This window comes from Lepisosteus platostomus, chromosome 28 (genome assembly GCF_059453375.1).
Source record: "Lepisosteus platostomus isolate fLepPlt1 chromosome 28, fLepPlt1.hap1, whole genome shotgun sequence".
NCBI lineage: Eukaryota > Metazoa > Chordata > Actinopteri > Semionotiformes > Lepisosteidae > Lepisosteus > Lepisosteus platostomus.
The window spans coordinates 8,381,411-8,407,944 of NC_142638.1; the positions used below are offsets into that span (position 1 = coordinate 8,381,411).

At 41.4% G+C, this 26,534-nt stretch overlaps 1 protein-coding gene across 1 annotated transcript in view; it reads left to right on the forward strand.

The window, feature by feature from the left end:
• Positions 1–326: 326 nt before the first annotated feature.
• Positions 327–26,534, forward strand: part of LOC148638776 (lens fiber major intrinsic protein-like) — a 90,688-nt gene continuing 64,480 nt past the window's right edge. The window contains exons 1-3 of the mRNA XM_088623214.1: positions 327–1,065; positions 14,255–14,354; positions 23,655–23,791. Of these exons, the coding sequence (XP_088479340.1) occupies positions 23,749–23,791 (43 nt within the window). The 5' untranslated portion in view covers positions 327–1,065; positions 14,255–14,354; positions 23,655–23,748. The remainder of the gene's footprint in view (positions 1,066–14,254; positions 14,355–23,654; positions 23,792–26,534) is intronic.

Consider the following 26,534-nt stretch of genomic DNA (forward strand, 5'->3'; position numbering starts at 1 on the left):
ACGAATTCCAGGACCGAGTTATCTCTCACAGACATCCTGTGCCGATTTAAACCTCACTGATTGGGTCACACTGGCTGCTCCTGCCTCACAGCAGCTGCCAGTCTGCTGGAAGTCTCAGTGCTGCAGGTAAGACTTCCTGTCACATGACTGCTTGGCAACAAACCTTTAAACTTCTTTCTGTCCAATGATGAAACTTTGTGCCACTGACTACTTTGGTTTTGTTAATCCCATGGAAGGCTGCTTCACCCCCCCTTCTAATTCTTGTAAAGTCAACGTGGATAATGATTTGAGGCAAATACACCCATCCATCCATTTCTCTTACAGCTTCATCCAATTTCGAGTCAGGGGGGAGCCGGAGCCGGAGCCTATCCCAGCAAGCAACGAGAACAGGGCAAGGACATCTTGGACGGGTCACCAGGCCATCGCGCACTTAAAAAATAAATCTTATTTTTAAATGATTTGCTGGGTGACAGCAACGGCCAAACAGGGCAGCGCAAACTTAGCAGTGTGCTTAGGGCTGAAAACGGAGCTCTGTCGGTTATGCTATTCGCTCATTTTTAATTTGACAATTATATTAAATGTTTTCCCCACGGATTCACGCCGAGCTGCGGTTTTCTGCTACTGAGCGCCGCCAAGATGGCCGCCCAAGTTCCGATCAGTTAGTTGCGGCTGTTGGCTACAAAGGAAAACACAAGGTGTCTTGGACACATTTTCCGTATACAGTCTAAATGTCTGTGTATTGGTGGTTGGTACGTGCTGCCCTTCGAAATGCAGAGACCAGCATCAACCATGTCCAAGCTCGGCCTGAGGGACAGTAGTGAACACCTGCCGTTGAATGAGCACAAGCTCTCCCGCTCATCGAGGACAGCAGACGTGTCGTTTTCTCTGTGGAAACTTGTGAGCAACTTTGTTGAAACTTAGACCAACAAGAAAGAAGGAAGAAAAACTGCATGCGTTTTGCGTTACATAAAAGCGATTGAGAGCAGCACTACGGCGTTCTCCGATTTTGATGAAGTTGTTGAAGAGTTCGCCAGGAGGCAAGGAAGATGAAAAGGCGTTTTGAAAGTGAGTGTGATTTTAAATAACGTTTCTAATTCATTTTTGGGTGGGGTCTGCAGTCGTTGTATGTTGTAACATGTATCAGATTTATTTCCTCGGTGGTACCATCCCCAAAGCAAATTCACTAACAAGGTTAGGGTATATCGTAGTTTAGTGTTGGTCCGATGTGTTTATGAAACACTTTATTTGGAATAAACTTGTATTTCATCACGGAGCGTGAAAGGTGTTTATTAGACAGTTGTACTAAATTCATATTCCGTCAACAGTGCGTAATAGCTTGAAACTGAGAATTAAACAGTATGATAATTAGACGCGATTAGCAGCGGAGGCTAACATACAGACGCGCACACGTTTGATGGGAGTTTCAAACGGTATTTGTATAACAGTAGAGGTTCGCGCGTTTGATTGATCAACGGGTTAATCCGGCCCGAAAACAGAAACTCCGCTCAACCTTGACTAATTATCCCTGATTAACAACTGCCTGGTGTCTGCCAGTTCTTTTCACACAGAAGCCTTCAACCTCATGGGCGACTTGTCTGCTGGCGGAGCTGCGCTGCGTTTATACGGGTGAACGTAAATGAAACATCTCGCTTTCTCCTTTTCCAGTTGGATATTTCAGGTATCCCGAGGTGTGTCAGGTTTTGGCAGGGCGGGCTACCTTGAGGAGGTTGAAACCGCGGCGTACGAATGACGATTTTAAAAATTAAAAGGGAGTTTCTGTGTCGCACTCAAGGTTAAAATGGTTCCAAAAATCTTTTCAGTCAGGGCATTGATCATTTAAACCTTGTGCGAGCCAATCGCCTAATTGGGGACATGAAAGCCCCACTCACAAAAGGTGTAAAGAACATGTTCACTGTACCGTGAATGCATTTTTTTTTTACCTTGAGCTATCTCAAGGTAATCTCAACACCTCGTGCGGTTTTTCTGCAAGGTGCATGTCTGACTGCACCTGTGATCTTCTGCCTGACCATCTGCATCAGGCCCTGCGTCATGCACAACCCATGCCCTAGTGCTGTGTGTGTGTTCCAGGTGTTGATCTCATGCACACAGTCATGTTACTGTCTATGTGAAGACCGCAGGTTTGCAAACGATGGTATCAACATATCGTTTTTTTTTTCTGGGACTTGCTCTGTGGCTTCACAGTAGCTGTCTGGTTAGGCTCAGTTTGCTGTAGGCTGGAGGGGAGAGGTCTTCAGGGGGATGATGGGTTTGGGAAAGTCTGGGGAAGACTGGTGCTGCAGCCGCAGATCAATTCTGGGCATCTTGTTAAACTAGTTCAGAGAGTGAATGGATGCTGGATTGATTCACCTCACATTAATATGGAGCATTGTATCCTCTTCCTGCTAAATCAGGGGACCTACACACCTGCTGGTTTCTGTTCCAGCCAAATGCTGTTACACAACTGAAGCCTCAATTCGCTTAATAATAGGACAGATTTGAGCCGTTGGTGCTTACATTTTAACTATATCATTTTAGAAGTTAAATAATCATTTAGATCCTTTATTAATCCCGTGAGGAAAATTGCAGTGCAGCAGCAGTCAACACAGCACAGTGTAATGAAATGATACAATAATACAACAGTGCGATACAGTAGGTACAGTCAGTGAGAAGTGCAGTAAAAAAAATGTACAGTACACAAAACGATGTATTGCACATTATAAATATATTGCACAAAAATCAGTTGTAAACAGGAAAACCAGCTGTAAACAGAGAATTCATGTTTAGTCCAAAAACAGTCCTGCCCAGGCGCACAGTGGGTGAGTTGTAAAGTCTTATGGCAGAAGGCAAGACTCGCACCGTGGTTGGAACGGCCTATTGCTGAACGTGCTCTTCATTCTCACAAGCGTGTCATAGAGGGGACGGGAGACATTGTCCATGATGGCCATTCATTTGGACACCATTCTCCTCTCAGCCACTACCTCCAAGGGGTCCAGATCAGACCCAGTGACAGAACTTGCTCAGCCTGTTAGCATTATGAACTTTCAAGTTGGGGGGAAAAAAATATTTCAGTCAGGCTGTTTGTAGGTTCAGTTAAGGCTTCTATTAGGTAGTTGAGCTAGGCTGGAATGGCTCATTCCTGGCATGGAATTCTGTGGTCTTAGGATCAGGTCATTGTGAAGTAACTTGAGTTTTAATATACTGTTGTTTAATATAGTGACTTGATTTTATCAAAGGAATACCTGTTGATTAGGATCACATTCCTTTAATCAAAGGACTAATTTTAGTGTAACTAGTGTTATTTAAAATGTTATGTTCAATGAGACAAGTGCTTGTGTTTAATGTACACAAGGCAAATGTATGTAAAATGTCTGAGTCTAAATGACAGCTGAAGAAGAGTGCAAAAACAATTTTATTTTTAGTCCGATGTTGTTGCTTGGGGTTATTTACAAAGGGATGGCCCTTCAAGAAAACAAGGTTAAAAGGGCCCTTAACCTTTCAACTCAATTCCCATGCTTCTATAAACTGAGAAGGCAGCGAGAGAGAGAGGAGAAAGTGGTAGTGAAAGTTAATACACTGTAAGGAAATTCACTGCCCTGTAAAGTTTTTGTTTTAGACAAAGGCATTGTGTGGTGGTGCACTCCATCTCTTCAATCACGCTAATGTTTTATCTTCGAAAACATTTCTCGTGTCTGTTGAACGGCGTTCCTCTATCTGTATGCGTAGCAGTAATGGATCATAAACACAATTATGCAGCTAAAACTGGAAAACTGAAGAAGTGCTTGGTAGGAGTGTATTTGTGTGTGAAAGTTGTTAGTTTTCACGCATGATTAAGTGGTTGATGTGGCTGGAGAATGCAGTGAATGAATTCTAAATTAATTTGATTAGCACGGCATCGATATGCATACGGCTTCTACCACAGCCAATTTGCATTTATGTTTCGTGCTGGTAGGGACAGGCTTATGCTACAGTTTCTGATTTTGCTTGTTTATTAAAGCAAAGCAAACAGAAAACTGAAGGAACTCTATTTAATTGCCTCATAACAAGGCAGCAACCGGAGGATTAACTCCATTGGCAACCATGACAAGCAGTTTATTTGCACTTCTGCTTATTTCTTTTGTTAGAGGTCGAAGGTGCCAAAAGGTCACTGCTTCTTGCAAGTGTGCTTGTCTGACGGACAGACCCGACACCACTGCCCTCCGCCGACACTCAATGACAATAATACATTATTTTACTGGGAAGTGCACCAGCCTCTCATTGATCTGCCTTTTAAATGACAACTCTGACTAACAAAGTAAGAACTGAACTGTCGGTTTTAATAATGTTTTGGGTCGAGTAGCTGGTAGCGTCGAACAAGCTCGAAGGGCCGTCTGGCTTCTGTTGTAAAGAAGGCTCAACAGCTGAAATGACGCAGCTCCCCACTTGAACCAATTCAGATTTAAAACCTTTGCTCCGTATTTAGGCTATAGTATTTTTGTCTTGCCTGTATATATATATAAGATAAATTACCGGGATGTAATTGCTCAGAAGATACAGTATATTACACTGGGGAAGAACTTGAATTCCTCTTGTTACTGCCTGTGATTAAGAGATCATGCCTTATTTTGTGAGCATGAGTGAGCCTTGGAAATGTATGAAATACATTTTCTAGGAGGTGATTGGAGTGCCACTGATTAGTGTTGATTAATACTTGAGACTGCAAGACAGCTGTGGGAGGTGGTATAGAGTAATCTGCACTCTGTGGGAAGAAACGAAGGAAAAAAACCAGCCCTCCTTCTTCCAATGAGAAAGAGAACTAATTAATAAGTTCATTTTCATTTGATTGCCTGCTTGTACCAAGCTGGTATCTAATACACACTCCAATCCACACACAAGCCCTGTCACCCAAACCCTAAACCACCATCTGTCCCAATTAATTTCTCCTTTTAAATACAATCTGCTTAATTAAGTTATTTTGCATTTATATTTACTGAACACAGCATATTTTTCCCATTTTATGCTTTTCATCCGTTCCCCAGCTTGAATGATGACCCTAAAGAGTGAACAACAGCTGGACTGATGTGCAGCAGCTGTAAGAATTCAGGCTTACATTGTCGTGGCGAAGCTGTAGGTTTCCAGTGAAAGAACTAATAATTGCTTACACTTCTATAGCCCTTTTCTGGACACTCCACTCAAAGCGCTTTATAGGTCATGGGGATCCCCTCCACCACCACCAGTGTGCAGCCCCACCTGGATGGTGTGACGGCAGCCAGAGTGTGCCATGGCTCACCACCCACCACGCAGCAGCTCTCAGTGGGGAGGAGAGCAGAGTGATGAAGATTTCATAGATGGGGATTATTAAGAGGCCATGATTGGTAAAGGCCAGGGTTACACCCCTACTCTTTTTGAGAAGCACCCTGGGATTTTTAATGACCACAGAGAGTCAGGACCTCGGTTTAACGTCTCATCCGAAGGACGGTGCCTTTTTGCAGTATAGTGTCCCTGTCACTATACTGGGGCATTAGGACCCACACAGACTGTGGGATGAGCGCCCCCTGCTGGCCCCTCTAATACCTCTTCCAGTGGCAACCTTAGCTTTCCCAGGAGTCTCCCCTCCAGGTACTGGCCAGGCTCACACCTGCTGAGCTTCAGTGGGCTGTGAATTTGATTAGCACAGCATCAGCCTGCGTACTGCTCCTACCACAGTGAATTTGCATTTATGTTTCATGCTGGTAGGGACAGGTAGGGAGTTTCAGGGGGATATGGCTGCTGGTGTACAAGCAGTCTGATCCCTTCAGGTATGATATGTGAAAAAACAAACCAGAAGCTTTTGGAAGTGTAAGAATGAGGTTACAGAGAATGAAAACAGCTCCTGTTCCTCTGGCATTCTGCAAACAACTTTAAAACTAGCATCACAGAGCTTTAGCGTGCACCCCAAGTGGCCTGGTTCCGACAGAAATGTTTCCAATCACATTGAGTAAGAAATGAAATGATTATAATAATCTAGGAGCCGAAGGGCTATAAACGTTTATTGCCCTGTGTGATTTGTAGTATTTTGACTTTCGGACATCCAGAGGTCACAGAACTGTGGAATACTGGCAGCTCGAAACCCCACAGGGCATGATTCGGATGTCACGGTACATTTACAGACTCCTGTGATCAGGGTAAGATTTGCTGTGGTTTTATATGATCATTGTGTGTTGGAAAAGCCTGCTGGTATTTGCAGTCTGCAGTAACACAAGCTCTTGGTAGTCTCTTGCAAGGGTGGTTTGTTTCGTAACCTGCTGGACAGCACATTGACGGATATCGAGAAGCTGATTTCTTCATCGCAGTACATATCATTGAGGTGGGAATGTATAGAAGGAAAATGAATCAGCATTGCACAAGGTGCTAAGGCCCAAAACTCTGGCAGTGAAATGCCTCCCCATTGCAACCTCCTCTTATTCATAATTCTCTGGTTCTGTTCATTTGAGAATAGCGAATACAACACATGCAGTAGGAACAAAGTAACAGGACAGTGCATAACCCTTTCCTATAACTGCTTTATAAAAGATGGGGCTACTCCACTTGCCCCCTCTCCAGATGCACACACCTCCACCTTAACTTGCATCTCTGATACTGAAACATTTCCTTTTTCGAAATGTACAATGTTAAATGGAGAGATCTGGGGTCCAATTCAAAACTACACGTTCTCAGTCACTTCAAGTGACTTTCTTAATCAGGATTCCTAAAATTAAGAAGTAAATGCAGTTGAGGGCCACTGAGGGAAAATAAAAGCGATATATCAAATCCTGCTAGGGTTGTGGAAGCTGGGCACAAGCTTCCCAGCCTTGATGTTGAACACTGTCGTTTCTTTCAACAACAAGATCCTCAGATCAGCTGCCTCCAAGCAACCAAACGAGTCAGATGTCCTCCTCGCGTTCAAAACTTTTATGTTCTTATCTTTTTCAGCTCCTGGGGTATTGCATACATCTGATGCTAGTACTTTTTTTTAGTCTCCTGTGGCGCTGCAGGATATACTGGTTTCTAAACCAGTGCAAGCCTCATTCTTACTGGCTTCCTGGTAGCTGCGCCCCTGTGGGTCTCGGTGCAGAAGACCCCAGTGGATCAAAGCCAGCCCCAGGGTGGCTGTAATGCAAGTCTGGTATAGGATTGGGAGTCCTGCTGGTGGTAAAATATTTCTATTGAAAAAATAACGGATCATCTGGAATCTGAAACAATTCCTGCCCAAAGACAAGAGAGTGTTGGTTTAAAGTTTGAATTTAGCCTCAGACACATGGAAATGCTTGTTTTGGAAGTGAATGTTTAAGGTGCACGAACGATCCATACAGTGAGGTCCAGAGATAATTGTTTACAGACTATAGGAGGTCTGAATGAGGCACTAACCATTCACCTGCGTTATCATCAGGGAGGGAGTAAATGTGTATTTACAGTTCTGGGCTCTCTTGTACAATTGAATGCCAATATGTGGTATTGTAGGTTCAGTGATCAGAACTGAAAAACCGGTGCTTGGGTGGCATGGTGGTGCAGTAGGTAGCATTGCTGCCTTGTAGCACTGCGGGCCTTGGGTTCATTTCAGGACTGGGGTGCTGTCTGTGTGCAGTTCATATGCTCTCCCCATGATCCCCTGGGTCTCCTCCAAGTGCTAAGGGTTCCTCCCATGGTCCAGAGACATAGTGGTAGGTTAACTGGCTTCCAGGAAGACTTCCCCTGATGTGAGCGTGTGTGTGCCCTGCGATGGACTGACGTCCTGTGCCAGGGTGTGCCCTGCCTTGTGCCCATTGCTTGCCAGGATAGGCTCCGGCACCCCTGTGACCCTGAATTGGATCAAGCCATTAGAAAAGGAATGGATGGGTATGGTCATGGCTGCAAAAAGCAAAATAATGTAGGAATCGAGATCGTTCTGCAGAATCTAATTTCCTTGAAGTTATTGTCCTCAGAATGAGATCATTAAGTGATGTAACACTCTTCTGTCTGTTGCTAAATTGCACAAAATGTCATAAATTACAATAATCCTAAACCTCACTGTGTACTGTGGGTGGGGGTAAAAAGCACTTGGATTACCGTAATGATTTAGAGGCACTGCTATTTTTACAAAGTGCATTTGGCTTGTACAGTATATCAGAAGAAACATCTGCCTTCTTGAGATGCATCTACTGGTTTTTGCAGTTTCATATTTGTGCTTTTTCTAAAAGAAATGGTTATATTTGTGTAAGACATTTTACCACAGACATAGAAGCTATTTAGTAATCTTACTTTCTTTATAGGTTTTGCATTACAGTGTGGGTATAACTTCCAGCTTCTAAAAGGAGGAAAAGTGGGGCTTAAAGCTAAATAAAAGCTGTAATTTGGGTTGATTCAGAGACCGTTTTCTAGTTTTTTTTGTGCATCCAAAAGCAGTGCTTAGAGCAGTGATTCTCACTCCATCTCCTGAAGAACACTGTCCCTAAATTGTTTGTCCCTCCAGTGGCAATTAAAACCAATTAAATCACTGATTGGTCCAAGAGCTCAGGAAATGAGAAGACCCTAATGCTGTTCAGGACCAGGAGTGCAGATCAGTCTTGGAGTTTTTAATACACCTTATTTATTGCCTCCTATAGAAGAACATGAGCAAAAAAAGTCTTAGCAGGTTTTCTCCTGTAATTGAATGTATAATGAGATTCCTGCATGGCACATGCAGATAGTCCATTGTATAATACATTTTATCTGTAAGCCCTGGTATATCCATCGGATGTTTTATTAAATACTTACTGTAGGAACGTGTTCATTAGCTTGGATGTTCCATTAATATCAAAGTCCATTAATATCAACATTTTTATTACATTAATATCAAAGTAGACCATAAAATCTGTATGAAATCGTTTATACATAGTGAATCCATTTAAGAAATGTCCAGGAGACTCAGACTGCACGGCTGCTATTGTGCTTAGGAGAAAAAAACCAGGGCATACTGAACACATGCGGCCTTTACTGTACTTCATGAGAGGAATGAAACCACAGTACTTGGGATCAAAAATGGGAACAATTTAAAAACAAGGTTTTAGTTTTAACCCTCCTTTATTTATAAAAAAAATACATATACAAGATACTTTACATTAATTTATTTGCTTCCAGGATTCTATATTTAGACCCACAGTTCAATGCCTGAATGTAGCTGTGAGGTTGCTGGTACTCTCCTGGGTTTTTCTATAATGCGTCTGTTATGACAGAGTGATTTATGGGTTTGGTTTAAGACTTTAACCTTGAACTTAACAAAAAAAAAAACATTTTTAAAAAATCACCACAAAAAAGAGGTTCTCAAGACATTATGCTCGCCATAGTTTTAAATGCATTTCAATGCATAAATTATTCATTTGTGCTTGCTGTTTTTATAATTGTCCTAATAATTAATGCAGTTGCTGTCATCACACTCCTCTGCTTCAGCATGCTGTAGCCCAGTGCACACATCTGTAGCTTTAATGTTTTAATTTTGTTCTTCATTTTCACTTTTTTTGTGGTTTTGTACTAGAACCAAACTTAAAACGTTGTTTTTCTAAAAAAAACATTAGTTTTTATATTACATGTATTTTTTTACATACAGGAACAATCAAAATGTAGTGAACATAATGATTGAAAAAGCACCGGAAAATACTGATGGAAAGTTTGAGTTCTTCCAAAGGCTTGCAGGGCTGGAGAACTACATGGCATGAGAAAGAGGGAGAGAGGGGGGCTTCGAAGACACACACAGCGGCTGGGGATTATCAAAGAGCATCTGGAGGTTGTGGAATTGGATTTGATCTGGTGTTTTGCCTGGAAAGCATCAGGAAACGGAACAACCAACAACCCATTGGGATCACCAGGTGACCACATTGTTCCTGACCAAAGCCTATGGAGAGGGTTCATCTATGAAAGGCTTGTATTGCTATGATGATGACAGTGAGATTTGAGACGGCAGTCATTTCATGAACACGGGTGGAGGTCATTCTCAATGAAGTCATTCCTTGACAAATCACCCCCTTCACCAAATACACAGGATTTGTGTATGGGAGAAATGAGGGTATGTTTGTGGGCATGCACACTTTTCACAATAAATCATTTAACAGGGATGTAGAGTAAGATGGAGTCTTTTGTGCTCCATTCCAATTCTGTCTTAGTGGTAAAGGGGATTGTGTGAGTTTGGTTAGGATATCCATGATCTTTTAGTTTGTATAAGGAAGCAAAGCAAAACATAATAATAATGCCACTATTATATGTTATTTAGTAATGAGCAGTCTACATTGTATGGTGTTATCTGTTGTACTGTGTTGTTTTTGATACTGTTGCTGCTCCTACTGTTGTAGGAGTGTATCTCCTGAGAAAATCACAATCCCATTTTACATGTACATATGACAAATAAATGCCTGTATCTATCAAAGATCTTCTCAAGTCAGCCCTTTAATATGAAACTGTAAATGACTTATTTTCCTGGTACAAGCATGTTTTGAAAAGTTTCGATTCTGAATCTGGGCCGTGACAGGTGTGGAGCTTGTCTTTTTCTCACTTCACAGTGAAAGACAGGTTCTGGAAGCTGTGGGAATTCTTATAGGAGTGCTGTGTAAGGACTATGTATGGGTTGATGTCTTTTATGTAATGTTATTCATTTTTAATGTAATGTTTATATGTATTCTTTGTAAGTCTCTGTTGAAAACATAGCTGCTTGGAGGTAAAACACGTTTCGGAGAAATCAGACAATTACATGATTTATACACATTATAATTGGATCTCTAGACAGAACAGATCTTTAAACAATTCTTGATATTGAGCATTGAGAATTGGGTACAGACAAAAAGCTGCGGCATTATGAGTTGCCTGGCCCATTGATGAATTCCCAGCTTCATCTACAGAGGTGCTGTGATTTACAGGTGTGTAAAACTAAACCTCTCATGATGCTTGCTCTCCTTGGCAGTAAAATGCTTTACCAAAGGTCCATAGAAACATAGTCTGTCACAGCGGAAGATAGCTATTTGATTAATTTTATAAGTTTTTCCGAGCATGGCAGCCGCGGTTTGTAAATCCAATTAGACACCTGGTAGGTTTTATGATTTATTAAATACCGCAGAGATGGTAGCATGTTGATGTTTTTTGTTTTGCTCCATTAGTTAAGAATGTGCTTGCTTAGATGCGAAGATTGATTTAAAAAAAACTCTTCCTGTAATATTGTTAGAATTTCTGCCTCTGCATAAGGCCCGAATGGATTTTCTGAAAGGATGTTTTTAGCCTGAAAGTAACTCAAGTAAGAGCAAAATTAAATAAATCCAGGTGGGGCTGCACACTGGTGGTGGAGGGGGATCCCCATTACCTGTACAGTGCTTTGAATGGAGTGTCCAGAAGAGCCTTATATAAATGTATTATTATTATTAAAATCTCCGATTTTTTTTCTACCTTCTGAGTGCAGACAAACGTCATGTTTCAGGTTGCAAGAAATGCTGTAACTCCTTTTTTTACCTTCTTCTCTGGGGAACAAAAAGCGACTACATGCACCAGTTAAGACACACTTCCTGCTGTTGCCAAATGGGACACTCTCCAGCATCTTGATTGAATCTCTGTCCATCATGCCCTTTATGAGCTGTTCGATTCTCTCCTCCTGCAAATCCACACAGCTGGTTTGATGGGTGTTAAAAATGGGTGCTCTTGAGGGAGGTGAGGAGCCAAGCTCCGTTCGCCTCAGCTGCCCCACCCCCTAATCATTCAATCAAAGTTTATTGATCAAATGCACAACAATACAGCGTGCAGCACTAGTTGCTGGCGATGAAATGTCTTTTCTGCGAGCTCACGGGAGGGTAAAAAATAATAAATTTAGGGTTACAAGCTAAGGTTACATAATAATAATGCAATAGAAATTGAATTAAAAAAACTCAGACAAAACTCAATATAAATAGAGCTGCTATGTGTCCAGGGTGTGTGCCGAATACAATGAAAACTGTGTGTCCTGTAGCCATTACGGGTGATTTGCTGAAGGAGCTGCAGGTTGGCTCTTTTAGCAGTCTTATTGCCTGGAGGTAGAAACTGTTCTGTAATCTGTTGGACTTTGACTGAATGCTTCGGTACCGTTTACTGGACGATAAGAGAGAAAACAGTTTGTGACTGGGATGACTGGGGTCCTTGAGAATGGACCTGGACTTCTTAAGACATCTAGCTGAGTAGATCTCCTGGATGTTTGGTAGCTCACAGCCGGTGATGAGCTGCGCTGACTTCGCCACCCTCTGCGGTACTTTGCGATCCTGGGCAGAGCAGCTCCCATACCAGGCAGTGATGCAGCCAGTCAGGACGCTCTCAATAGCGCACCTGTAGAAGCTGGCCTGGATATGTGACGGCATGCCGAACGTCTTTAGCCTGCGGAGAAAGAATAGGCGCCGCCGTGCCTTTTCGACCACGGTGTTGGTGTGGCGGGTCCAGGTTAAGTCCTCTGTGATGTTAACTCCCAGGAACTTAAAACTGCTGGCCCTCTCCCCTGCAGTCCCATTGATATAGACAGGTATTCCTGACATCACATCCTAAATTAAAAAGCCGTAAATTGCCATGCGAGAGCGTTTTCCCCTGCGTCTTTTTGAATCTCCCTCCTCCACCCCATCTCCACCTGTCCAGTGGCTCTCGGTGGTTTGCTCCAAGCTCAGCCTGGAGGGTCCTGAATAAGCCGTTTAAATCCATTGAACTCCTGGGTGTTGCTGTTCCTCCTGACTGTGGGGTGACTTGTGCTCCCTTGAGAGTGTGTGGAGAGTGCGAGAGCAGAATACGGTGTATGCGCTGACCCTGTACACTGGCAGCTGCCAATACTCCAGCGCCCTGTTGGCTCAGTATTCGAAAAGCTTTCAACAAGCACCTGGAAAAGGGTGTGCCCCTTACACTTTTGTGAAGCATTTGGAGCAGAAAATGTCTTTTAGCGTCTAGGAGATGAAATAATCCTGTCATTTTTTTTTCTCTCCTCTATTGTTCCTATCCTATTTTCCCTCATTAGAATTGGTTAGTATGGATACAGCACCTGGGAACTGACAGGGAAAATAACTCGGAGCCAATCATCCTGTAATCATCACTGAACTAACTTTCATCTCCTAGTAATTGTCATTTTTGAAGAGGGCTGTCTAACAGTACCCTGAAACCGTCTTGCCTTGCGTATTTCCTGGAGTTAATGTTGGTGTGTGAATTGACTTTTGCAGAGAGGGAAATAAATAGCTGTCATTTACCTAATTGGTACCTCGCAGCAAATCTGGTTTTGGGAGCAGTGTGTGTGTGAGAGGGGGTGGAGAGGAGAAAACGGAGTGCTAAATTTCTGCTGCATGTTCCAGTGCAGACCTCATGTGGACATCCACAGGAATCGGCAGAGAGGGTGGAAAAGTCACCTAAGCTTGAGCAGTCGACTGGGACGGTGGAAAGCTGCCTCCAAATTAATTTAATGCCTTTGCTTTCTTGACAGTTGTAATGAATTACCAGGGCAATGTAGATGTCAGTTTATATAAACTGGCTGTAGTGCGTGGGCATATGCATGGTCACACATTTGTAAATTGTACACATAGTCCTGCCATATTAAAGTGAACACTTTAAGCACCAAGCTTCTGCACCTGTGACAAAATAAACATACACTCTTTGCTACATTATGCACAGGCCAACCTCCTGTTGTGTTGTTGTATGCTCCGTTTTATGTTAGGTTGTTGCAGTACATTAAGATCACTTGAAGTGCAGCAGGCCTTCTGTACAAAAGGGGTTGTTACAAGACGGTCTTACTTTGCCAACTGGAAACTCAAGTTCTGGTGGTTTCGCCTGTGTTGAACGCAGTCGTGCTGGCTTCTGTGCAGTCTTGCTCTTATCGGGCCGTGATGTCTGGTGTGATCACCTGTGTCCTCAGGGGCCGCCCGCAGGGCAGGGCAGCCATCTCCTCTTCAAGCTGAAAGCTTGCTCTCCTGGCAGTCAGGCTGGCTGTTTGTGGATTTGCAGCAGGTCCTTTTAACAGTACAGTCCCGCTATTAACCAAACAACAGACGTCCGCATGCATGCTATTTCAGCTACGTAGCGTTGCATGCTTGAGAAATTCAGGTGGCCGGCCCTGTCAGAGCGCCTCTGCCTGTGCCGAATACCCCTTTCTTCTCCAACCAAACCTTCTGCAGTGCTGCTGAGCTCTGCGTCATCCTCACTGGGGAGGTTATGGCACGGCTCACTGTGATCTGCAGAAGGAAAGCTCCTGTGCTCCACCAGGGTGGGTGACTGGCCTCCAGGGGGAAAATTTATGACTTTAAGAAAACCTTTATTTCTCCCTTTTCTATTCCAGATTTTGACTTGGAAGGCAAAGCCTGCAGCCTAAAATTGTGTAAATACCACTGTGGGCATCAGTAAGTTCAAGAACTGCTGCCGTGCTCCAAGAGATGCCTGTGAGTATACATACAGGGCTAAGATTGGCATTAGGGGTGAAGTTGGCCTCCTAGCAAACGGATACAGAATATTAGAGAGCACGACTATGTGCTGGGAGGCTGTTTCATAATCAAGACGAGGTGCATTTATGATTCAAAGCAGTAAGTATTTCTTTCTCACTGGGTTGTTGGAGACTGGAACATGTTAACCAGTCAGTCATGGTGTTGAGGCAGGTTTTGTACTCATGAAATGTCTGGAATCATAAGTAACCAAACTAGCAAGATGTTGTTCTCTGATTTATTAGCCTTTTCTGTTTCTAGTGTTTCTCTGTGAAGAGACCGGGTCATTGACTCCTTGCTCGTCTGGCTTCAGTTGATTCCTCAGTCTCGTCCAGGTCCCGATTATTGAGAAAGTTTTGATAGTCACATTGGCCCCACATGCCAGAATGATAGAAGTGCACGGTAACATGTTAACATGATTCTATGGGCTGGTGTTAAACTGGTTTAAACAAAAAAAATGCCCCACCCTGCGCACTGCTCTTCCAGGATAGACTCGGGTTGCCTGGATGGCCTCCTGTCCTCTCCTTATGACCCTGATGAAGACAAGTGTCTTTTTAAAAATGAATGGATATTTTCCATTTTGTGCTGTGCCAGGCTTGACCCTGTAATTGCAACGCTAATTAGAATGGTAATAATATCAACCACAGTAATAACAGTAATAAAAGCTGTCAGTTGTACAGCAGATGTTCACAGCCCTGATCCTAAGTGACCATGCTGCACCATGCTTCACAGGAATAATTAAATAATTGTGGCTTACCTGAAAGGGAATTATAATTGCCTCAAATACAAGGGTTTTGTTAGAAAAAAAGTTTGACATACACCATCCATAAGAGCAACTGTATTTGTACAACCATGTTAATCTCCCTTATCCCAACATCTCTGCAGGGAGAACTCTTTGATTTTGAGGACAGAAGAAATCAGATTGTACAGTATAGCACAATACACGTAGTCATTACTATAAAGTAGCTTCTTCCTTATTGTTTTTGTTATGATAATAAGGTCCTGATTTTTCTGGATTTTTCCACTGGGTAATTATCAGATGGAGTTTTTCACTGAGTATACTTTTGATAATGAATGTTTTTGTTGTTCCTTTGCTGAATAATTTAATATGTGGACCCAAAACCTGAAAGCCAAAGACCATAAATGAAAAGTACAACACAAGACTTCACATATTATCAAAGCCAATACCCTGTTTTTTTTCCAAGAAATGGCTGGATCAGATCCTTGGATCTATACGTTACTAGCATCCTGACAACCTAGATGGGCTGAATTTCTTTCTCGTTTATAACCTGTGTTCTTAAAATAACAAAGGATTGCATGCATTGCCCTATTTAAGGTATATATTATATTTCCCAAGCAACACCCAAAGAAAGCTCCACAGCCAGAACATTGTTTATTTTCTTCTCTTTTCAGCATGGAATAAACCTTTACTTGTTCCCTATATTATATATTACTGACATGATTTAATGAGTCATACACAACTGAAATGCACAATGTTAGAAAATAATTTTGTTCTAAATGCTTTCTTATCTTGATAGGTGAACCTTTTTCCATAACGTCCATAACATACTGTATATAGGGCTGTTTTGCGGTAGAATTTGTTGCACAAACGTATTCTCATGAATGTATTAGTGCATATGTATGTTTCCCAATCTTTTACCTTAGTTTTAAAAGGCTGATTTAATATTCTCATGTGAAATTTGAAATATTTTGCCTTCAGATGAATGCTGGGGCTTGGGATGGTATATTAAAGTAAGTTTAGTATTTCTTTAGTATTTCTTTAGTATTTCAAAAGAATGCTGAAGCAGTTAAGACTTTGGCATTCAAAAGGAACTTGTTGCTGGTTGGAAACTAAGATCATTCCGGCTTGTTGAGGTTAGAGGATAAAGTGTTTTAACATACTCTTCTAAGCAGCCACTAGAGGGCTGTGTTCTCAGTGACTGTGCAAAACTACAGCAGCTGGCCAAGTATCAAAAGGCTTCCCTTGTAAATACTGGCATTTGCAAAGATGTTCCCCTTTCAACATCCCTGTATCTTCCACAGAGTGGTGCCTTGCTAGTAAAATATATAATGTTTTATTGATACCACTGGAAAAACACAAACCCAGCTCTGCTTGTTTTGACCATTTGAATCAATTTAGCATTAAAATTAGCAGCTTTATTGCTTTGCCTTCACAGATGCCAACTAGATGCATTCCTCTAGTTTGCTTTTGTCACCTGTCTGAGTGATCTGCGTGGTTTAAGTGCCGTACAGATGTTGGCGAAGGCCTGGGAGTCTTGGAGAATTCCAAAGGAATGCCTCAGAAATCACACCATACTGCTTCTCCTGAATTCTGGGGATGAGTTCTGACTTGCATCGTAATGGTTAAGGTATGAGTCTGAAATTCTGTGACCCTAGTACCTCCATCAGAACCTGGATGACACAAAGGAAGTTTTCAGATATTACTCCAGCGCTAGTAGCTTGGATTTTAACTTTAGACCCCATGCTTGACATGGATGGATTTAATGGACAACTTCAAAATCTGCACGCTTTGTCGAAACACACGGTCTGCAGAAGATGACGACTCCATCTGACTGTTTCTCAGTTCATGATGAGCACTGATAAATGATTGCAGATCATGGGATGCAAGACTGTCACACACACTGCTTGCCCTGTCAGATAATTGTAGCTTAACAGCCCTTCAGCACTAAGATCTAGACTGAGATCAAATGGCCAATTAAGAGACGTCAATACATTTCAAGCACCTTGCACTCAGTTGCTGACAGTTTACTATATTGATGATATCGATAGACTGAAAATTGTGAACTTAATCGTGTATTATGGACAAAGACCAATTAGAACTTATGTCCTGATTTTTTTTTTGCTCTGATTTGTTATTGATGATCTTCTCCTGTGGCGGACGGCATTCTTGGTGAAAGGTGCTGTAAAACTCAGTGATTGGATGGCTAGATGATAGGCAATTTTCACATTGATGACACTTTCAAGAAAAGACCAAACAGGAAAAGAAATAATTGAAAAGCAAAGCCTATTCTGCTTTTAATTTGAAAAAAATCAAAGAAGATGCAGTTGGATCCATATCAGTGGATAGACTTCCGCACTGTTGCGAGAGCCCATTCAGTGTTCTGTCTGCTCTTGCTGAAAAAAAATACTTTCCGTGCTCTAAAGCAGAACTCGTTTATGAAAGTTGGAGTGGAGTATTTCGGGACCCTTGTGCTTAATTACACCAAAAGGCCAGACCTCTGGAATGGGGTTTTGAATGGAGACTGCTCCCCAGCCCACCCTGCAAGTAGCAGTGCCACAACAGCAGACCTGTTATATACTTTTATATATACAGTATACACAACTGTATAGCCTTTTTACACTTTGTCACTCTCTAAATTCTGCAGCAGCTTCCGTGATTGACCAGCATCCACCTGCTTCACTGGATCCAAGGCACTACCCTTGCAGATGAGGGTGTCCCCTGGGCTGATATATGCACGCCTCCAAGCGTCCAGGTCTCAGATGGTTCCGAACCCACTGCCCCAAAGGGCAGGGCGAAGGGATCGAAATGCTCTTGTGATCCACAGAAAGAGGGAGCATAGTAACAGGCTCATCATTCACCATTAGCCCTGTTATGTTGTTATAACCATTTGATTAGACTAGAAAATGGGTTCTTAATGAAATATTAAGTGTTTATAGACACGTTTATGCAGTTTAAAGCACAGATAATCGTGAAAAATCTGGTTTCAAAGAGGTGTACTCAAACTTTTGACTGGTACTGTATATCCTTGAAGTTTTGGGTACAATGTTCACTGTGTTTTCCCTTTGCAGTCAGCTTGCATTTATCATCAGTAAACTAACATTAGTCAGCACTTGCGGGCACATCAAGGGACCCAGGTTAGGACAGCTTTAAGAAGGACAGTACAAAGCCTGTTTCCTCAGCTTTAAGTGTAGAGCTAAATGACCAAATTCCTCCTTATGAGCAGGTTTTATGATTAATTATATTTTAGTGGGTTGACCTACCTACCAAATTTTTGGTAGGGAAATAAATTAAGAGAAAGGGTTAAAATTTAGGGAATCAGTGTGCCTGGACAGACAAACCCAAGCTGAACCTAGGCTACAGCTACTTAAAGTTGTGATAGATAGCGTCCTATCTCTTCTTATTGTATTACTCTACATATCTTAGGATTCACAAATAGCAACTTGTGAATCCTCTTTGTGCTGAATTTCACACTGTATAAAGTGTATACTTCCCTTGGTGTACCTCCTTTTTTTCTGTTGTTCACTACATTAAGTTTGCTGGCCTGCATGTCCTTGATTATCATGGATGTGCACCTCCAAATGGAACATTTTTCAGCCCCACAATTGTACTGCAACTAACCTACCAGAAAAAAGTAGGAGTTGTGGTTATGGTTTGTTGACTGACCCAATATTATTATTGTTTTAATAATAATAATTATCATTATTATTATTATTATTTACACTTATATAGCACTGTTCTGGACACTCCACTCAAAGCCCTTTACAAGTAATGGGGATCCCCTCCACGACCACCAGTGTGCAGCCCCACCTGGATGATGCGAAGGCAGCCATAGTGCGCCAGAACGCTCCCCACACACCTATCAGTTATCAGTGAGGAGGAGAGCAGAGTGATGAAGCCAATTCATAGATGGGGATTATTAGGAGGCCATGATTGGTAAGGGCCAATGGGAAATTTTGCCAGGACACCGGGGTAACACCCCTACTTTTAGTTCATCGTGTATAGTTGGGCATTTGTAATTATCTAAATGCTTCCTTTTGATTTGAGATTTCTATTAACATTAGGCTTTTCCTCTGCAGAGGAGAGCACTGTCTTTTCTTTTAATTACTGGAAAACATGACAACCCCAGGAAATGCCTGAGTATGCAATCCCTGTAGGATTCTGAAGAGGTAGCAGCGTGGGATTGAGACACACACACATAGCCGTATCGTATTCAGCATTTCTTTTCCCTTTCAAATTGATGCAGTAACATCAGGGTCTTTACCAAAGAGTTCTAGTTCTGTGTGCTGGTTTGACAGGGGAAAAGATGCACAAGTGAAATGTTGCACAGTCAACAACAGAAGTTGAATGTCTCATACTGGTGGTTGAATTTGCCAACATTGAAGATGAAAAGCTTTCATAGCTGTAATATGGAAGGATCCAAAAGCATCCCTAAATAGCTTATTATCCTCATTCCAATGGCGTGGAATAGTATCATTTGCATAATATTTGAGCCCCTGTGATAAAATGTGACAAAGACTACATATTCGCTGCATCACCAGGATTAATGAATAAATAAACTGATCTTGGAGGGAAAAGAGACAATTCTTACTTCCCAATGTAATTAGGAAGTATGGATTTGATTCGGTTTTTCTGAATGTTTAATATATCATGTCAAATGAATTTCGAATTTAAATGTCAGGAAGAAAGGAAATCTTCAACCCCTCCAACTCCATCTGTGATTGTTTACAATAATCAATTACAGTATAAATCCACAGTTTTGCCATGCGGGTATTGTTCATTAGTGCCGTTAAAATTAAGGATCTTGTATTAATTTGCAGCATTGCATATATATGAGCACAGAAAACAGTGAAGCAATCATGCATTTTTATTGCTTATTACCATGTTAAGCATTTCTTCCCAGGTACAGCTTAAACACGTGCATGCAAATATTAGATTTTCAATCAAACTGATTTTGCAACCACTCAAACACAATAGGCCAGAAATAGAATTGCTGCTTTGAAGCACGAAGCACAGCTAAATAAAAAAATGGTGGTTTCTTAACTGGATAGGGGAGGAGGGGGGGATGGATGAGTCAATGGCTCTATGAATGGACTGTCGGAAAGTACACCAGTCTTCACACTCCAGGTGCTTGAGCTTTCCAGGAACACAAAGCCCAGTGTGAGAAGATGCCATTTGGACCACATATGCACATGGGGTCTGGTGCATGGTCCATCAGAATTCAGGCAAGTCCCCACGTGCCCCTAAAAGATAGGTGGGCACAATGTCCATGTGCCTCTCAGCAGGCTAGTAAGGGTCTCATCCTGGACACAGAAGGGGTTATGTGAACTATCACTCACAGCACCACATCTTATTTAATTATTAGAAAACCTCTTCTTCTCCTGGCATTCAGTGATCTTTTCTAAAGGGTAGCCTTAATGTCTGCTCTTTGAAAGATAAAACCTAAAGCGCAGCATTAATTTTGTTCATGCCTCCAAATCGCAGTATTTGACACAGTGTTTAGTCCTCTTCAAAAAAATTATTGAAACTTTTTTCAAACTTGGCTCGCCTCCCAGATGAGTTTAACAGCATCGTTCTGGGCTCAGCTGGAAAGCTGTCTGTGCTTCAAAGCCCCCGGTTCAGGTGCACACATTGAAACGGGAGGAGACTTTAACTGTCTCCCTCGTGTGTTTGTTGAGCATTGCTTGAGATCATCTGTAATAGTTAGGAAGGATTAAACAATAACTGAGAATCTCTGTCTTTGAATATTATCCTTATATATCCTTACTGCATGAATTGCAAATCATTGGAGTTTACCAAAGACTGCATTGGTCGTAGGTTTTTGAGCTCTGCATTCACATAGGTGCAGCTTCACGATACCTTGTGTAGAATCTCGTTGCTGAAAGTAATGCTGAAAAAGCTATTGGGCATACGCATAACTGATTTTTGGTTCTATTAACCCAATTGATTATCATAATTTTTTTCTAATTCTATTTGCTTCTATAATGAGCCTTTGCAGTTCTGCTATTGATGGAATAATTAAGAGCGATTTTTATTTATTTTATTATTTATTTATTTTTGAATCATTTTTTCGCAGATCACCTAGTCATTGCAGCACCTTTTGGGAAATGCACTAACTGCGGGAGCAAGGAACTACCACATTTGTGTCTGTTCTGCACATTTCTTTAATCTGTTGGAGTGGTGTTATGCTTGCTAGCTCTTGAGATGTTATTATGCTCATTAACATTAACTAACAGTGTAACCTTCTTGTAAAAAGTTCTCCTTCGGGGATGGTTTTTGTCTTTGGGAAGAGTAATGATGTTTTTCTCACTTCCTGGTACATCTGGCTCTGTAGAGATTACTCTGGATGAGGTTGATTTTGTGTGGTATAAAGAGCACTGAAGATCTGTTTTTTTTTAATAATGAGCGTGCTGTTTGTATCCGAGTGTATTTATGGGTCTAGTGCACATCTGTGGTTTAACACACTTTTCCCTCTCTACACTGGTTCAGATCAGACTTTTAACAGAGACAGCAGTATTCAAGGATTGAGGTCTTTTGATGCCAAACTATTGGTGAATTCATAACATGGCTTCCCATTAAAGATTTGGAGATACATCTACTGAAACACACTTACATGCAAAACTTTACAAAGTGCAGAGAGGTTAAGAAAATTTAATAACACTTGGAATGACATTTTCTTCTCTCACATGGAATACCTCTGACTTGACGTTTCGATTTGGAGGGAAGCAACTAGTTTTTTCACTTGTCTGATTGTTGCAAGGTGTGGCAAAAGAATGTTTTGTAAGGAACTTTACTGTTGGATCTTCTTGAATTCTTTTTATAGAATTCAGGTTTGCAAGCTCTTTGCAGCCTTGCTAAGAGATACCCTGTGGTTTAATAATTAGATGTAAAACCCACAGGAACTCTTGATCAGCGAGAGCTCTTTAGGGGATGGGTTTGATTAACAGTATCCTCTGCTCTGATTTAATTCTCAATAGGAAATATACACTCATTTACACTCTTTGAGATGGCAACTAACTTCCCACACATCTGCAGACACTTCGTGGGAGTTTGTGCTGTTTGTTAAAATGAAATCTTTTACCCATTTTGGTTAATTTAGGTAGAAGCCCCTTATATTGATTAATAAAGTTTAGTTGAGATTATGCTGTGTGTATAAGTTTTTATGAGGTCACGTATTCTGTAAGAAGACTGTATTTGTTTTTTAAAATCAGTGTAATTATTATTTTAATTGCCTTTGTTTTGGAATCGGAGCCTAAGATCTGAGAAAAATGCAAATGTTGTTTTATAGTGAAATAATATAAACATCAAACACTTGAGGCTCTCTAAATGAGGGGCAAGTGCCAACTGTGTTTTGAAGATGTGGAGTTCTGTCTGACATTGAACATCACAGAGATTATGAAAATCTGAAACTGATTTACAGTATCATAGTCAAATAGTATGGGCAACTCAACCCCAAGACGTAGCATAACATCATGCAGTATTTGGCTTGCAAGAAATATTATATTATCATTCCCTTTGTCTAGAGACTGCAATTGTCTTATGAAACTTATAAACAACAATTAACACACAGTGTGTAACATTTAAACATTTCTTATAAAAAAAAAGTTTCAGATAAGTTTTATAGCACTTTATAGTTTGATGGCAGTGTAGGTACTGGATTTTCTGAAGAGCTGAAAGCTTTATAGAATTTGCCAGAGCCAGATCGTTCCTCATCTGCAGCCAGCTGTACAATTTGCCTTGGCAGTAAAGCATCTTCAGTGATTTTTTTATAAATTTATCTCCCTTTCCAGATGCTAAGCCGCTTGCTTGTCGACACCCACGATTCCATGTGTAAATCTGCAATTAGAAGCGCACATCTGGGTAAATCCCTGGTTCGGCCAAGATTAATCAGAAAGAAAGACCTTTTCAAATACTTTTATCGGGATCAGTCAGTGCGTCAGCCTCATTTACAGATATGGGTTCTGGTTTGCTTAATGTGAAGTGACAGTGTCTTGGCAGGGTGTGGGCGCATTTTGTTCCTGAATTGCTTGAGATTAGAGGATAACCCCTTGTGTTTTGTCATCCAGTCTTGTTATACACTCTGTCCATTTGACTTTTTTCCACACAAAGCCTTGCAGAGATGAGGTGGTGTTTTTCTGATGTAAAAGATTTGCAGAAACTGGTCATTCCCTACATTTTTTCCCCCTTACACGTTTTTATCAGTCAAAATGAAGATGTTGCTTTTATTACTCCCAATGTAGTAAGCTTCCAAAAATGGTTTTAAGACTTGTATCTTTATTTGTATAGTACACACACAGTATAAAGAAATATTGTGGAAAATATATGGACTTGATGGACTCTTATGCTGTTTTAAACAGAGGAGTATTGTTTAAGTTTTATAGGCCACAGTTGATAGGAATTTTATTTTTTACTTTTCCCTGATGGTTCAGGCTGATTGCAAGAAGATCTTGAGGGGAAAACTGATTAAAAAGGTAAGTGCTTTGTGTGAACCCCTGAGCTATTTTCTTATTTTTTTCCTTTAGACTGCGTTTCATGATGGGAGACGGTAAAACTGGTCCTTGCTTCTTCCAATATTCATGATTTCCACCATCCCCAATCCAGCTTCCAAAGAACAGAATGAGGTCCTGCAGCTCCACATACAAGAGGGGCAGGACAGCAGGTGGGTTCTGTCATTGTGAGACACTTCAGTTGGTGATCACCTAAAATTCGTGCTCAGGCTTGTAGAAGTGTCTGACTTTTTCAGAAGCAACTGTTTGCCATTCTGCACATACAGTAAATTTAGTGTCTTTCAGCCTCTTCTGCAAGAGCACACATTTGTACAGCCACACATGGGTAAGCCTTTGAACCCCTGAATCTACCTCTTCTACAAAACCCCCTAAACGCAGAGCACCAACTCTCTTACAAAGCCAGATTTGTATCGGCTGTCAAGGAGCATCCAAGAAGACCAGACCTCTGTTTTTTTCAGGCTCCACCTGTTACCATTGTGTCTGTGCTATAGGATCAGCTCCGAGCAAAAAGTCAGGAAGTCGCCTTTTATTTGGGAAGTGGTTTAGGTGGAAATCGAGCTGAGGTTTCCTAAATATCAGTGTGAAACCATCTATGCTGCCACATTGGTACTGACTTCAGTTTATTACAACCATCACTTACAGTGTCTCCAAACTCTCTTAGTTGTTGAGATTTATACAGTCCACACAAGCATCAGTGTTTTACTTTCCAGAGCCAGAAGTGAGACTTGTTGGCTTGGTGGTTTATCCTGCTGCCTCACAGCTGGAGTCAAGACCATGGTTGTCTCTGTATGCGAAGCTTGCCTGCTCTTGTCGGTATCTCTAAGGCCTGCCTTCGAAATGTATGTGGGGCAGGATTAGGCACTTTTAAGTTATCCAAGTGTGCTGGAGTCAGAGATAGTGGGCTCACAATGGTAGTTTTAAAATGTAGCATTGCACATTGCAAGTACTCTGTTCACACCTCCTGCCATAGCATGAAAAGCTAATGAGAGCAAGAAGTCATTGCCATGTGTTAGCATGTGACTCAGCAGAATAACTCAAAACTAGCTCTTAAATAACTCGAAAAAGAGTCATCACTGCTAACCGCAGTGTGGATTGCTCAGCAGAATCCCAGTGCTGATGTGCTATTACAGACAGCATCATTGGTATGCAGGTTGAATCGTAATATTATCACGGTACCTGCAATGGGACACAGCAGTTTAGCTTTTACAACTTAAGCATTCTTTTCCCAAAATCCAGTGTGATAATGAATGGATTTTCCAATAAGACCGAGATTTGGCTCAAGGGTTGTAAATATGGAAACTTGATAGTGCTTCATGCAAAGCTGGATTTCAATTTTTCTTGTCTGATTCCTGCAGGTTATTAATTATGATCGGCTTAAAGCAGATTAATGTCTGGTCTTCAGTTCTTGGGTGCAGTAAAATAAGTTAGCTCCTTAGTTAATGATTGGCTCAGCAATATGGGATTCCTTTCTCACTGTCAGGGACGATAAAGGGGTCTTTTCTATGAGCAGTGAGAGTCTGATCATCCTTACGTCTTATTACTTTCTATTTAAAGTAGGGATTTTCTAAAAACAGACACAACATTGACATAGAGAACTATCCTGAGCAAGGTATGTTTGCATTACTAGATGAAGAATTATAGAACTCATTATAATGAAAAATATGCTGGAGGCTAAATTCTTCAAGGTGGTAGGATGGAAGGAGGGTTTTGGAGAGGTTTTAGGTTCTTTCGGAATACAACTTCACAGCAGCCTTGCAAGGAAAAGAAACGGGAGGTCGTCTGAAAGGATTTGCGCTCAGGCCAGGTTCGGCTGTACCTGGCTATCAGGTAGCTAGAAGGGGGCCTGGTGACAAGTAGGTCATGATTATTGGAGAAGTCTGTTACACTCTTCCACTTCCGAATAAGGCTAAACTATCCTTCAAATGCAGCTGTTACCAGCTTCCTTTATAAAGTTCTGACTTTACTGCAGAGAATTGTTATAGACCTATTTCTTTCATCTGGTAATTCACTACTTTGACATTCTTATTATAACAGCCAGGATAATGCCCTTTGCAATTTTTCCAATTGTGCATTTAGAATTCCAATGTACATGTACATAAGGCAGTAAGGTTCCTCTGTTCTCTTTTCTCTTATTATTATTAATTGTAAAAGAATATGCCTTTATCCAAAGTGATGTCTAAAGACTCGTGGGTGGCATAGTCATCAGCTATTACTGCTGCAGAGCTTGGCCTCTGTTTTACATTTCATCAGAAGGTCAGAATATAAGCGTGTTAAGCAATAATGCTGTGAGTCAGTAACAGAATTGGAGGCTTCGAAGGTGAACTAAGTTACAATAAGTCCTTTTTTCTGAACCGCTGGATTGCACTGGATTTTACCTACAATCATTCTGTGTTTTTCTGCTGAAAATGCAGTAATAATAATGTTGCTTTATTGGCCCTATACAATTTCTTGCATTTGGAATTTGTCTTTTCGCATACCCCAGCTTGCTCTCCATGAGACACAGACAGGGAGATAAGCTGGGGGTCAGAGCGCAGGGTCTGTCATTGTACAGCGCCCCTGGAGCAGTTGGGGTTTGAACTGGCAACCTTCCAGCCACAGGCGCAGATCCTTAGCCACAGAGCCACCGCTCCGCCCCAATAAATAACATCCTTGCTGTTGCAACACACTTGATCTTAATTGCTGTCCTCTTTTGATAATTGGAGCTCTTTGTCCAGACATTTTAAATAATTTCGCTGACATACATTGTAAACACGTTGTGGCAACTTGCTTTCACTCGCATTGGTTCACTCAGGCAAGACAAATTGCTGTGCAGCTGATAGACATACAAAGAATGAATCCCAGGGTACGCTTGATTCAGCCAACACTAGCCATCGGCTGCTGGTGAAGGTAATTGAT